The sequence below is a fragment of the Dreissena polymorpha genome, chromosome 5 (assembly GCF_020536995.1).
Source record: "Dreissena polymorpha isolate Duluth1 chromosome 5, UMN_Dpol_1.0, whole genome shotgun sequence".
NCBI classification, from domain to species: domain Eukaryota; kingdom Metazoa; phylum Mollusca; class Bivalvia; order Myida; family Dreissenidae; genus Dreissena; species Dreissena polymorpha.
In genome coordinates, this window is record NC_068359.1 from 44,610,883 (window position 1) to 44,626,882 (window position 16,000).

Consider the following 16,000-nt stretch of genomic DNA (forward strand, 5'->3'; position numbering starts at 1 on the left):
GCACACCACACCGTCTTACCTTATTTTGTCCTTGCCATTTGCCTAATTTGTGGACTTAAAATTATCCAAATGGGTCAATAGTCAGTCAAAACTAACAAGGCTTCCACTGGGAGCATATGCATTTTTAAATGCAGGTTCTTTCTTTTGTTTTGTGTGTAAAAACAAATCTTTTTTCTTGCCGTTTCAGTTATCAGATATGCGTCAGAGAAAAAAGAGTATTAACAAAAGTATTCATTAAAAGAACTTTATTAGTCTACTTTGTACAAAACGGATATGTGATTTACAACCTATTATACAATGTCAACATTTTTATAAGTACACATTAAAAATAACTTTCATGTGACAATAATAACCATGTAATGCGAACGTATAATAACATGTATAAAGTATAAAACATAACTTTACTATGAACATATCTATACGGTTTGGATACTAAAAGTTAAAAGGATTTTCTCGCCGATGTTAAATCTTAATGAAAATTAACATCTGTATAGAGTTAAAATCCAAAACAAGCGTACCAAAATAAAACCCAGAAAAATAATTGTAAGGCCTACCCCTAGTTTTAAAACGATTCACCCGGATTTTATCGAGAGCAACGTAAACGAGTTTTGTTTCGATATCATTATTTCGAGAAGCATATTCAGATTTTTGCGTTGACTACAATAATAATAATCCAATTTTAGAGACTAATATCAAAAGAGATAATGCTTATTTCTTTACACTGTTTGCAGCGTAACGGACTCTGTATAAGAATAAATTGTTTCAATCGACCAGTTCTCAAAAAACAAAGTTGTTTATGTTTTGTGTATAACTATGTCCCAGTGTAATTGCTCCTGCATATATATCTTTTACGAATGTATGACAATGTGTTTGAAATATTTAATTCGTCAGTACGTGAATAAGACTCATTTAAGTAATCAAATAAATAAGTTTTAAATCTAATTACCCGTACAGGGTTATTGCATGATGTGACGCTGTTTTTATACGGCATATGAATACATGTGTAGATCAAAAAAGCGTAGTAGGGTTGTTTTGGTGTAACATTTCAATATATTTAATTGGTCATGGTTCATAAAAAGACAACGGTCTCAATGAAATACGGTTTAGATCTAAAAAATAGCTTTGAAATGTTGAACAAATTATTTGCCATAAATTGCAAAACGTTTAGCACTGTACTTGCAAATACAACCATAAAACAAGACGCTTCGTATATAATGAAGACGGTGTGTATTACGACCAGTAAATAAATAATATGTATTAACATATATTTTATTTATTGGGACAATTAATATCAGGAATGTTTTAAGATAAGCACTAAACATATATCATTTTTAAGATATCATACACGATTTTGTCCAATACCAATATATGTACACACATGGATGATGACACAATGACATATAATACATATATTCAGGATGTATTCCTAATTTTTCAGTCGCACTTGGACAACAAAATTTGTTGGAGCTTATAAGTTCAATGGCAATCATTATATTATGCGTACATTTTATTCTGAAGTATCAGCTGAAATAACTCTGCAATTGTTTGGATGCCTACGACACACGTACGTTATTATAAATTAACATAACTATTTATCCACAAACCAATTACTCTTTTATGTTTTTGTTACATTAAAGTTGTTTCTTATTTAAAAGAGCACACGTTAGTCCAAAGACAACGAGACATTACATGGCAATGTGATTTTTATTTCAATTAAAGTGTTTACTTCACTATTACCGTGCAGACAGAAATAAACAAAAATTATTTGCCGTCATTACCTCAACCGAGTTCTACTGTTGAGGCAATTTTTACATATGTAGTAATGTACTAAGTTCAGTTTAATTATGTGTTATAACGAATAAGGTGTCCGCTTAGCAATCGTGAGGTCACGGGTTCGATCCCCACTCGGGGAGCGTTCTCTAGATCTTCCCCATAGACACCAAGAACTGGTTGTAGGCCCAGGAAACGGTATCGAGAGCGTTTTATTAAGCCTGAGGCTTTCGATGCAATCGAGCAAAAATAAATAGGTTTAAACTTATCTGAAGTATAACATAAAAATAACAAAGTATTGAGAGACATCTCTTTTAACGACATTTTGAAAAATTAAACATATTTTGTTAAGACTCCACTGCAAATAAGCACTAAGATTATTATTTGTCTTATGCGCATTAATTGCATTATTATATACATTTAATTTATACATGATTACACCTAAAACAGTATGTATGTGCAAATTAGTATATTTGTAAAATGATTTGAATATGAAACTGTATGATGTGTATACGAAAAAACTACTTTGTGTGCATCATGGGTATGTGTGATATTATACGATGAAATAACGTTTTGGACATAAAAAAAATAAGAATATAAAACCAAATGTAAATTGACAATTACTGGTTAACCATTGTTATGATGTGGTAAATACATGTAAACCCAATGCAAAATTGAAGTACATACACACACATGAAGATATAAGCTTTAACATATTATTCCTAAATTATACTTGCAAAAGTATTTTTCAATTTACTGCAAAAAGATCACGGCAGTACGATACTTTTCTTTTAGATTGCCTTTTACTGAAATGTATTTCGAGTTATTTTCTTAATTATTGACTGTTTTGTTCTAAAAGAATACGTGCAGAAACAATAATAGTTTGTGAAAATGTGCATGTTGTGTTAAGACAGTAAACGATTCTATATTATACAATACACAATGCAATTATATTAAATATAGGTCCTTGTTTTTGACTTTCTTACATCGAAAATACAAAATGCTAACATAACATAAAAACAAACCGTAAAACAAAAGACTGATATTCACATTAACGATAGTTCCTGCGAGAGGGATCACAACACCGATTTCAAAATACAATGCACTCAAAATTATACGAAAACTATAATCGTTGTGAACTGAATCATATTCAAAGCGATGCTAGACTGTCTTTCTCTGTGGCAGGTACAGTTTCTGTCGTGGAATCGGCGTTGAATTTGGCGGCAAAATGTTGCACATTCAACCGAATGAGTTCGGCCGGACTATCTGTAAATGTATTATAATACGGCTTATTTGTATCACTAGTAAACATGAACATGACTATATTCGTATCGGTTACAAACTGAAGATTTTCGTCTTCGAAAATTACTATACTTTACTTGAATCATTAAACACTCAAAAATGACCCATTATCTACGTAATATTCATTCGGACGCATTAGAAACGAACACAAATGTTTCAATAAGCTTTCTTTAGAAAATTAGTCAATAAGGAACATCGTCAGTGGCTCTTTCTGTTCGAAATTTGTTAGAAAGAAACATCTGAGTAAACTATAAGTTATCAATGTAATACTATACGCTATGCACACAATATTAATTAAATTAGTCAATAAGAAACATTGTCAGTAACTATTTATGTACGAAGTTTTAAAAATAAATATCAACATACAGCTATACGTTTTCAATGTTATACTATACGTTATGCACATAATATTCATTAAATGAATAGCTGAATTAATGCTCATAGTGTCACATTTCATTTAAAAATACATTTGTTAATTGTATCTTATTACAATAAATAGTATAATTATTAATTCCTCATTTGCATATTTAAATAGACATTTTGTAATTATAAAATATCACTGTGACACATTTAAGCAGTCCAAAATTGGGCCATATTTTCCGGAATATGGCAAGACATATTATTAAACAAAACTATTTATAGTAACAGAAATTATGTAACACTAAACTCGTATTTAAATATATACTCTATACATGCTTGCTCTTTTAACACAAATATTAAAGAACGTGCATATAAACGTTATTGGGGAAAAAAAAGCAAAGTATACATCCATTTATCTAGATTATACACTTTGTTCTAAGATATATGAATACAACACAAGACGGTGAAAGAGCTAACCTTTTGAAAAAGTAAGATTTAAACTTTAATTTGATAGACACGTGTATAAGTTGAGAACTGTATTCCATTCTTTTTTATAGTGTAAACAACTGATGTATTTTATGTTTAAATTTATAAACAAGATGCTAATAATTTTAATGTTTTGTTTCAAATCACTAGAATAAACGGATACAACGATTACAATTAGCTTACTTTTTACAAAGGTCAAACCCCTTAGCAATTTAATAGACAATCTATTTTACTTACTTCCATTATCTATCGAATTGTGAACATCTATTGAATTGCTAAATTTACTTTGCGTAGTCTCTGAAACTAAAGGCGATTAAGACAACATCAATATGGATAGTGGTGAACAGTGGTATCACGTGATGAACAGGGGCAGGGCTTAAATATGTCAGTGCATACACGTAGGAGGGATGTGCACGTAAAATTGAAAGCATAAAATACGCTGATAAATATAGAAAAAGTTTGTAACATATAACTGACAAAACTACATTGCGAATAATGATTGCACTTCTTCATAACAACTTGCTTGCATAAGAAAATGAGATATATTAGTTATACGATATGTGTCTTACATTTCGAGTACATTTACTCTCCGTGTATTAAATTAAGTTCTATATAGTTTTGTCAACGCGATTTACTTAGATACGCAACACATTATTGCAAACATACGAAGCAACATACAACATGACCACGCGCCCTTACTTGTCTTCCGGTGCATGGAGTTCATCATCATGGTGAGCTTACGCACGTTCTTCTCGGGTTGGAAGAAGATGATGTACATTTTCGGCGTGAACAGACAGACCAGAGCCACACTGGCGCTCAGGCTGATTGACACGCACAAGGTTGTGATTTGAACCTGACGGGGTTGAAATTAACAACATGTATTGATCAGATAAATATACAAGAAAAACGAACATAACACCGGAAAGTTATCAGTAGACGAAATACAGAAAGCTGCATTTTTAAGCTTGTGTCATGTTGTTTACTCATCAGGAAATGGCGATCGATTAAATAGTTCAACCAGTTTCTATTATTTGCTTTTTAACAAACCCATACAAATGCTTCATTTATGAAAAAGTGACTGAGTGTTTTGTTTGTCGTTGTCAACGGTGCATATTTTACTGTTATATAAAATGCAGTCTGTCTTCTTATCTAAACTTTTCCTGTGTAATGCCTTACTAACATCAGATGATGTCATGGTCGTCAAAATTGTCTCATGAACGATTAGGAATATATAATGGCCAATAAACCTCAAACTTTAGCTTGTAAATTATATTGCAGATATGTACAATATCTTGTGAATTGATATATTATATATTTTTTTATTAATGAACACTTGAATACCATATTAAAAGCGCTGAATTGTGTAGTGTATTACGATGTTATATATTAAACTCAGGAACATGTAATGGCCAAATATAATCACACGCGAACACCGGTAATAATATTTTAGTTCAATATTAGTTTGCATATTTAGATGGGAAAGGAGTATATAAAGTTATACGGTTTTAACAGATGTTACTCCTCTAGAGTTTGTAGAAGAGCTATGTCTTAAGAACAAAACCACAAACATTGCGCATTAATTTAAGGTTACCAATTAGCTTGGGTATATAAGACGCACGTCAGCGCAATAATCGATGAATACATGTTTTTAAACATGATTTAAGACATGCTTTGTACCCGATTAACGCACTCATTATCACGTATTTGTTATATAAACTCATGTATATTTTTATTAATACATGGGTGAACATAATATTATGCTATACCTAAAAACTATTGAATAATATACATCTTCTGATATGTGTTTATAATTATTTTTATTTTTATGAGCATAACTCGGATAAAAATTTAAAACAAAACCGCCCACAAGATTACTGTTCAAATGCAATGTGCTTTTCAGACGGTGACAAATGACCAGCATTTATAAAAGAAAAGTTTAAGAAAATATTTGTTTTAGTCACACAATTAGAATCTGCCGATTTAACCATTTTCATTGAAACCACATTTATTTAAATAAGGACGCAACTGTCAGTCCTTTATCATAAAATATTTCCTACAATGCATTGTTTAAAAATTAAATATTAAATTTAAAAAAGTCAAATAATGACTACATTTTCATTTTCAGAAAGCAACTACCAGTGTGTTAAATGCTGAGATATACAGTATAGCACATATTGATTGATTCAGAGTTATTAGCGCCCGTCTTTTTCCGCCTTCGTGTGTGGTGCCTTCGATGTGATTGTTGTTGTATTTTCAGGCAAAAATCAATATTATCGAGATAGCGTTTATCAGTTAAATACTCGTCGACGCCATGATTAAAGCATTGAATGTGTGGATATTGGAATGATTTACGAGACTAGGGAAAACTATTGGTTGAAATTTCTGTCAAAAGAAATACGATATGTCTGATATATAATGATAGTAGTATAAATGCCCCGACGTCTTTGTGATACATTTTAAAAGGCTTTGCTAAATCTTTAATCAACATCTTACTTGAAACATTGACATCTATTCTTATAGCGATTTTGGAAATGTATGATTCATATATTTTGTTATTATGTATATTCTTCGGGCGACAAAAAACTTTGCTTTACAGTGTGATTTAACATGTTTATGTAAAGGAGAAATGTATTATTAAAAAAATTACTTCATTTTGATCTTTTCATAAATAGGTATTAAATTAATGAACATTATTTTAACATATATTTACTACTTAATACACAATACATTTCTATTTCCTTGTCACTAAAAGTCAAGATAATTAGCCTTACCTGGAATGAATTTAAGGTTCCGAAGTAAATTGGAACGAAAGCTAGCCAGATGATGCATGTCGTGTACATAGCAAATCCTATAAACTTGGATTCGTTAAAGTTTTCAGGTATCTTTCTAGTCTTAATTGCATAAAATGTACAAATGATAATAAGGATAATGTTATAAATAAGCGAAACTAGAAACGACAAATCTTCAGTTCTGCATTTCAATATCACTTCGTCCCGTTTGCCATTCGGAAAGTACAGACGAGTCCCCGGAGGTTCGAGCACCAGCCATATAACAGTGAATAGCACCTGCAAACTCACAAGAATGATTGAAATCACTATCTGAGATTTGGGACTAATGAACGGAGGTCTCCTAGCGGATCGTCTTGCGCTGTCAAATATCCTGGAAATCCTATTAGTCTTTGTGAGAAGGGACGAGTATATTATTGCAAAACCGAAGCCAACCCCGAACCTTTGCGTTGCGCAAGTAATTTGGCTTGGTTTCAGTAATAAAATGGCAGTCATTAAATAGCAGAACAAACAGCCGGTCAACAACATGTAGCTCAGTTCACGACCAGACGCCATCACCACCGGTGTGTCATTGTATCTCAGGAATGTTATTATCACAAGCATTGTTATCATAATTCCGAAACCAGACAGGGCAAGCGGAACTATCGCGTACACAGTGTTAAACTCCATGTATTGTTCCTCCAAAGCGAAACAGCTCTTTCGGTTTTCCGTCGGCCACCTTCCTTCCCCACAGTCTTTACACTTGTATTCGTCCGCCAGGTACTCGAATGGTTGACATTTGATGCAAATCCAGCAGCACATGTCCCCGTCCTCACCCACGTGCTTCATTTCGTCGAAATTACAGGGCGTGCTGCAGCGAGAGATTGGAATATCCTTTGTCCCTCCCGTCCACACGATGCTTTCAATGTCAAGGTCAAGCGAGGACACCCAGCTGCCGACTTTTTTGTACTCGTACTGGCGCGTCTCTCTGTCCAGTTGGTAGTTCATGATGCTATAGCGCCCGAAAGCGTCGCCACTTTTGTCGAACTTAACCTGTGCCCCATAGCCATCTGAAACATTCAAGAATTACATTCAATAAATCTGAAAAACATATGCTTGGTTCAAACCTTATGGTAGAACCTTTAAGAAAACAAACAAGTGGAATTGATATTTGAAAACGCATAGCATTCGTGCAATAAATTCAACAAATATAAATAACATATTGTTGTTGTAAACCTTATGTAAGTAAACAAGCTGTTGTTGATATAATAAAAACAATGTTTAAATGTATAATGTAGTATACAATTCATTTTTTCTGAAATAAAGCTTTAAACCCCTTAACAGAAAACTTTAAAATCATTAAAGAGTTTATCATTGGCAATATATTTGAAACATATTTCTTTTTCATCGCGGTGTTTTAATTGCGTATCGGTATCTTTTTCCATACTTCTTCTCTGATTTGATCATCTAGTACTGTTTCATCTTCCGGATTTCGACCACATAAATGACATCAAGGAATAAATCAAGTTATATAAAAAAAAGCTATTCTCGCTTAATTCGTACCACACGGACGTTATAGGAAATGTCGAGTGATTAAGCATTTTCTTGAATATGTTTGTCTTATCCTGTTTTATAACTGCAGGGATCGTGTTGAATCTTTTATTGTTATTCTGGCATCTACTATCGAGAGACTTTTGAAGCACTTCATTTCCAGCACTTATTAAAGCTCAAGTTGTGTTTCATACAAGGTTTATTTGGCATGTAAATCGTCACCAACGGACAATTTTTTTTCCAGAGAATTTAGTAATTTTGTCTACGTGAAAATGAAACATTTTCAATTCAGATAGCAGGAATTTATAGCAACAAAACTTTGAAACACAATAGGGAATGCACTTAACATGATTACCAAAATGGGTCGGTGTTTAAGTCAATACTGCAATCAGTGGATCTGTTTGTTTGGTGTACGAAATTCATGGTGCAGAAAAAATAATAATCGGATATTCTAGTTTGAAAAGAACATTCTATCACAAGCTTATTCAGTCTATCCAATTATACTCCCAATTCTAGATGCGCGAGATGGATGCTCTTGTCACGACTCGCAATGGAACCGCCTTTTCGGACCATGGCTTCTATCGATCGAACAGCATAAAGTATCTTTAAATTGAACGGGACAGATATCAGATGGGTTCTAAAGGTATTATTTTTCAGCTCGACTTATTTAAATCAATTTAACTGCAACGTTTAGACTAATTAAATAGATACACATGTCTATCATTATGACATTAATATGTAATCCATATTTATCAACTTATTATGTTATTACGTTTTCCATTTGTGTCCTTTTAAGACATGTATTGTTTTACTATTTTTGAATGCATTCTTGAATCTATGAAACCTTTTAAGATGTCATACGTTGTAAAATATGTGCGAATGATTAAATATGATGATATGATAAAGATCTATAACTATGGCATAGGTATTCAAATATTGCATATTTAATACATAGAAAAGGGTTTAAAGTAGATTTAAATGCATGCACGCATATTCTAGCTTCTTGTAGAAATATATCCACCAATATAACTCTGACTTATCAGAACATATAACTTTATCCACATAACATGATGGAATAGGATTGACATTTGCGTTTGTCATTTGTGGTTGGCAAGCGCACATATAATGAACGGAAAATGGAGAATTCCTTTTAATGCACGCTTTCGTCTCATAAAACGTTCTTGTTATTCAGTGCGTTTGTATTGATTAGTCTGTTGGAAGTTTTTCAAGTTTTTATTCGGACTTAGTAGTGCATACATGTGTCACGCTTTACCATGGTTCCCACACTATGGATATCAAACGGGAGCTGATTTAAATGTGTTAAATACACCAACGCTCTGTTTATTCTTATTTCACCGTTTTTATACATGAGATTTCTTAGTTTTACGCGATTTATTTATTGCTTCAATAGATCTAAAGCGTTTCAAGTGCTTGAACTATTAAATCAACATTAAGCTTTAACGTCAATTACGATGAGACAATGTTTCAATGGAAACGCATTGGAATTAAGGTAATGCTGCGAAAGAAATCGTTTCTCTTTAAACGCCCACGATATTATAATTTAAGTAATACAATTCGTCCATACATTTGAGTATGTAACACTTATACATGTTATATTTTATAATACTAACATAAAATATCGATATTAAATTACACTAACTTAATATATTATGTTTGCGAACAAGGGGAAACAAAAGAAGGTTAGTTACAAGAGATAAACAACAACATAAAAACAAACTGAAAGTGTAACAATTTTTTTTTTGGGCCAAGACACATTTGGATTGTCCATGCAGAAACTACAAACACTTATTTTGCTTTCGAAACAACAAGTCATAATTGCGTATGCTAAGTTCATGAATCGTGTACGGGCTGCGTTAAATTAGTGCTCATACATTTTGCATCGAAAGAAGAATATCCGTATGTATGAACGTTCGACCAGAAGACTATACGTGTGAGGTATAGAGGATATTTGTTCATGTCAGTGTAAGATCGTTTGTTATTTCAGCTTGTTATTATGATCACGAGTGAAATAACAAACGATCTTACACTGACATGAACAAATATTCTGTTTCTTTTATGCCCTTTTTTTCAAGAAAATAATTAACAGATGTTTTCCTTTTGCTGAAAAGTTACCCTTTCTCCCGTGGCGTGCCTAAATACATTTCAATACACAAAGTGACGTCATTATTCCAGCGAAATTTTCAAGTGAAACTCTTTTACAATGCAAATTAACGGTGAAAAAAAGCATACAATAAAAAGAAAATTCGTTGGATTCGGTGGGATACCGATTTTAATTCACTCGTGATCATACCAAATATGATAATCTTGATATGATAATCCAAAAAATAGAAAAAGTAGTTCCGAACATTTGTTATTTTCACCGGTGAAAATAACAATTTGTTTATTATTACTGCTGTTATTGCACTGCAGAAATGTCATATTTTATCATTAGGTATAAAATAAAAAATGTATCTTGACTAATATATGTTGTTCTAAAATACACGGAACAAACGGCTAATCACATCTCATAAATAATTGGTGTCTATAGGCATCACCAGTCAGTGTTGATGCTGTTAGCATACACGCGTTCCTACAAATAATTATAAATAATTCATGTTACACGTGCATTACTCAATTTTAGTTGAAGAAACGTTTACATAATACCATGTTTTTGCATGGTGGCTGTGCATAATTAACAAGCATTTGAAATAAATCATCGAGAATACATTGTTTGATTATATATTGAATATTGAATACATATGAAAATTACAAATTTATTGAAAGAATTCCAGAACATGACGTCCATTATTATCTTTCTACTACCATTGAGACTAATTTAGTCCCCGAGCGGTGTAGAAATCAATGTTCACAAGGAATGGAAATTAATAATGTTGGAACCACGAACGGAAAATTTGGCAACACCAAATATTTACTCGTGATATTGTTTTCCAATCTCATTCTTTGGTTGTGGTGACATTTTGTTCCGACGAAAATCGTTCAGAACCAAGCAATTTTGATGCGCAATGGTGATGTGATTTGTATAAAAGTGAAATAAAAAATCCAGAGAACATGGAAACAATGCCTTACTTGCAGTCTGTCGATGCATGTACTATAATTACGTTTATGTGCGATCAGGTGGATCAAACCTGCGATTCTTGGATTTTAAGCAAATCGCGTTTTCAAGTTAGCTTACCGGCCCGATACACTTTCATTCAAACACACCTCATAAATATCATTAAAACAAGTGCGAATTTTGAAATCGCATTGTGTAGACTGTGACTTAAATAAGGATAGTTTTTAAGGACTATCGTTCAATTTTGAACTTTGGCATATGCAGTTTTTATGTGTATTTCCATTCAAGTAAACATGTGTCTAAAGTTTGGATTGAGTTTCTTAGAAAAAATCATATAAATACTTATTTGCCACACACATATATACATACAGAAATTTCAAACTTGCTTGTTTCACGTATTAACTCGAAGTTCAAAGGGTCAATGGTCATACAAACAATATTTTTTCCAATTCGTATGGTTCATTGGATTGTGTTGGATTGTGTTGGATTGTGTTGTTATTTCATTCACTATTTGCATGATATAAATAAAAAGGGGCATCATAGATAGGAAATTTTCTAAGAAGTATATTTTGAAAGCCGAATTTATATTGCGCAAGAATAGCGTTCGACACAAAACAATCCTGAATCCAATATTCCAATTCGAAAGTGAACGCATGGACATAATCTAGACCGATACGGAAATCCAGTCGAATCTTAATTATCATGTCAGGGACGATCAAATCAGACAGAATTTGACGCGTCGGGCGGAAATCAACGCTCAATGAATAAATAATGTGTAAAAGCAGGCATTGCAAATTAATAGCCTGGGAATCCGATTCCAATAAATCAAGATTGGTTGTTTAGGTACGAGAGCTTTTAAGGTACATTCGTCAAATCCTTTTGGTAGCATTGTTCTGAAAGTCATGATACATTCGAATCATAATTTGTAATTCAACTATAATATTTACACTTAAATCCAAGTTCTTAAGACATTCCGGTTGCGTGTATAGCAATCACGAAGATTCACGCTAACATTTTGATCAAGCTGTTAAGTGTGGACTTTTATTCAGATATATTTGTACATTTAATTAGGGCTAGGTAAAATGTCTTTTTCCCCTTAAAAACAGCAGAACAGCAGACGAATGCGTTTCGCTATTGGATGACATTTACATGTTCATTACGCACTACATGTTTTCTTTAAGAAAGAAATTGGCTCCCGCGAAGGCGATGTAATAATCGATAACGTACTCACCATCAAACGTTGTGTTAAGGATGTATTCTTTCAGCTCGGCTCCTTTGATTCGATGATGTTCCTCGCACTTTTTGTGTTTGGACTGACAAATGTTATGATCTTTGGTCAATCTATCGATCGCATGAGCAATGGCATACACAGCATCGTAAATAAACTGAACTTTGGATTCCTGTTGGTATCTGGTTCTCGACAGCACCTCGTTACCAGTACACAGTTTCACAGATGGATCCGTGATGGGATTCACGGGATCCGCCCATAGGCAACTGTGAATGTTACTCCAGTATTCACGGAACCATGGATTACGATGATTCGTGGATGGCTTAAGTCCTAAAAAATATTCATCGAATTCAGGAATTACTGTTGCCTGCAATATGATTGTTAAAGCACCCTCGGCGGCTTGCTCATTGCGTTTGACTGGGGATTGTTGTGTCCCCCAGCCATCGGCGGCAATCCAAGTAAATTTTCCGGAAATCTTTTTGTTCGTAGCAGCATCAAGAAGACCCTTAGCATCCTCCTCCCTTAGAAACAATATCACTACACGTGCGTTATTCTTTTTCACAAGTATGTCTATGATAGTGTCGTACTCTGCGCTAGTGGGGTTGGTCGACACCTTGAGTGTCTCTGCCAAGCATACGTTCCTTTTTGCGGCCTCTTTCTGGAAGTATTCAATTCCAGGAACTCCATATTCACCCGCTGATGCAACGGTTGAAACATAGGTCCAGTTAAACGCTTTAACAATGTCAACCATTGCAAGTGCTTGAAACGTGTCTGGTGGCACAGTCCTTGCGAAGTATTCATATCGGGACTTGTCACTTAACTGAGCGCTCGTTGATGCATAACTTATTTGAGGTATTTTGAAGAGCCGAAGGAGGTTAGCTACTTGAATCGAGACTGTACTGTACGACCCACCAATGACGCCTGCTACCGTTTTCGGTTCTTCTTTTGCCTCTGCCTTGGAACCGTCCTGGCAGACATATTCCGAAGCATCTGTTGATGTAAACGATGCACGAATGTATTCCAATGACTGCTCGAGGGCATACGTTCCTCTAGCGCATGTGTCAAATATTGTAGCACCTATGGTTATACCATTTAATATGGTATTATCTTTTCTGATTCTGTCTAAAGTGTAAAGCATTGCCTCAACTCGTTGTATGCCCCTGTCCGCGTTGATGATACCGCATGGTATGTCGCCGTCTCCTTTCTGGTGCACCGGAAACAGGCCTCCGAGCATAACATCTCCTTCTATTGAGGCTGAGATTGGTGCTATATGACTTGAATTTGAAGCACATACCGTGCACTCAAATTTTATAATCGCCACGTAAACCCTAAAACAAATGCTCGCCCATGTACAGCACCATTTATGATTTTTATCCTTCATTGTAATTGTTTAAACATTTGTTTATTACATCACGGATGAAAATATGTACATTTTTGTCGCCGTCTTTTTGAAATATATTTAAACACATCAATTGGTAAAGAATCTGCATTTAACTGATAACGATGAGAGATACCTATCATATCATATTGAAATTAGTGTTAATAAATGTATTTGTCGTTCACTTCTTAAACTTATTTTGCCTTTAATAATCATATTTTGTTGTAAATTGTTAGATATTGCATGAATTATTTATTTAAAGACATCTCATTTCATTAAACCGTATATTCATCTTCAGGCAAATATTTATCACGCAAACAATTAAGTGTACTGCAAGTTTTAATACAACATCCAAATGAACACGATATATACGCTCACTTGTCAGCGATCGGTTCGTTAATGTCAATGTAAAATCTAGAGAGAAAATCCATCAGCACAATCATTGAGACAATAGACGCTTCTCAAGCACTATTGCCTTTCATATCTTCTTGTTCTGTAGCAAATTCATCCTGTGTTTGGATATTGACACGATGAAAATAGCTAAATATCGCTGTCAATATTCAGACGAGGCATTGCGAGAAATCCATCATAGTTATGTGTGTAATATCGCGTTGTTGCCTGGGTGTTTAATTTGCAGCTCCATCTCAAGTTCAGAAATCTGAAATGAACAATAAAACAACACATACTGTGAGCGCTCTGGTTAAATCCCCAATAATGTTGTGTTGAAATAACCCCCGTTATACTTATAACAAAAGCATTTACAATCGAGCTTACAGAATTATAGTCTCTTTGAATCGTCAATGATAAAAACGTTATTTCGGTTAAGAAACGTACAGTTCGGTTGTGAATTGAAAAACGTGTTATTCTTATAATCCGTTTTCTAGTTTTTAAATGTACGTTTTGGTGTATCAATACTTATAAAAAATCAAATTGCATCTTTGATATCAAAGGCAACGACAAAAATATCAAATATGGAGTTCAGTTTAAAAACTCGAAGTAATATTCCATTACACAAAATTGTCTATTTCTAATTAGTTACTGTGACGCATGAATTGAACAAAGGAATTTATAGGAAACGAAACATAAATAGTTTAAGTTGTTGTTGTACAACTTTGAGCTCGAATCATGAATTTATAGAGGTTTCTAAACAACAACCCATTACAACTGACGCATGTTTGACTTCTTAATATTTTTCAGAGTTTAGTATCTCTGAAAATGTTGAAAAATTATTCTGTTAACAAACGATATGTCCTGATTAATATGGTGTTATTTTATGTTCCTTAATGAAACAAAGTACATGTACTTGAAAGTCATTTTCCCTTGTTAGCCAACGACTATAAGTTATAAAGCCATAAACCAGTTTAAATGTGAACATCATTTTGATTTATTTTCTTACATTACATGACAATATAGGCTCGCATTTGAAATTATGTTAAGCATGTGTTTTTCACGGTGCATGCCATCTTAGCGTATAAACACATTGCCCTAAATTTGGAGGAAGCAAGTAAGGTCATTTAGTTCAATGTTCATTGTGCCACAGTTTATTGTTGTATACAATATACTATGAGAATTATCGCGTGATTGCAAATGTAAAATTAAAATTTGATGATGGTCTATCAAAAAAGCTTAACTAGTAGATCCTTATGTAAATACAATCGCATGTCTGCATGGATCGGATCAAGTACATTTCAAATACAACGGGAAATTTCAAAGATCCTACAGCGAAATAATGATCCTAAACAATTAATCTTTTGATAATTGGCCATTTTCGGAAATATGTTTGCAACAATATTGTTTCACTTCCTCGCTTCATAAATAATTGTGTTCGATTTGAATGTTATTATATATTTAACTCTTAAACTTGATGACTGGTATTTACGTGAATTAGCACGCAAGTGATATAAATGGACTGTTTTTGACCGACGTCGAAATAAAGGCAATATAACATGACTTATTTGAAATCGTGAGTTTTCCGAGTTTTTCATGACATTTTGAATGACGTTTGCAGATTTAATTGATGCACGCAATACCCGTACCTGTAACAGCAACACCTTTAAAAAATAATAAATCTACAGTAAATATTTACA

The 16,000-nt window shown here is 33.4% G+C and overlaps 1 protein-coding gene across 1 annotated transcript in view; it reads right to left on the minus strand.

Annotated features, from left to right (window-relative positions):
• Positions 1–2,368: 2,368 nt before the first annotated feature.
• The window catches only part of LOC127831377 (metabotropic glutamate receptor 3-like), a 37,188-nt gene continuing 23,556 nt past the window's right edge, over positions 2,369–16,000 (minus strand). The window contains exons 2-6 of the mRNA XM_052356363.1: positions 12,539–14,571; positions 6,690–7,753; positions 4,618–4,771; positions 4,156–4,221; positions 2,369–3,036 (exon numbers count right to left, since the gene is read on the minus strand). Of these exons, the coding sequence (XP_052212323.1) occupies positions 2,921–3,036; positions 4,156–4,221; positions 4,618–4,771; positions 6,690–7,753; positions 12,539–13,916 (2,778 nt within the window). The 5' untranslated portion in view covers positions 13,917–14,571 and the 3' untranslated portion in view covers positions 2,369–2,920. The remainder of the gene's footprint in view (positions 3,037–4,155; positions 4,222–4,617; positions 4,772–6,689; positions 7,754–12,538; positions 14,572–16,000) is intronic.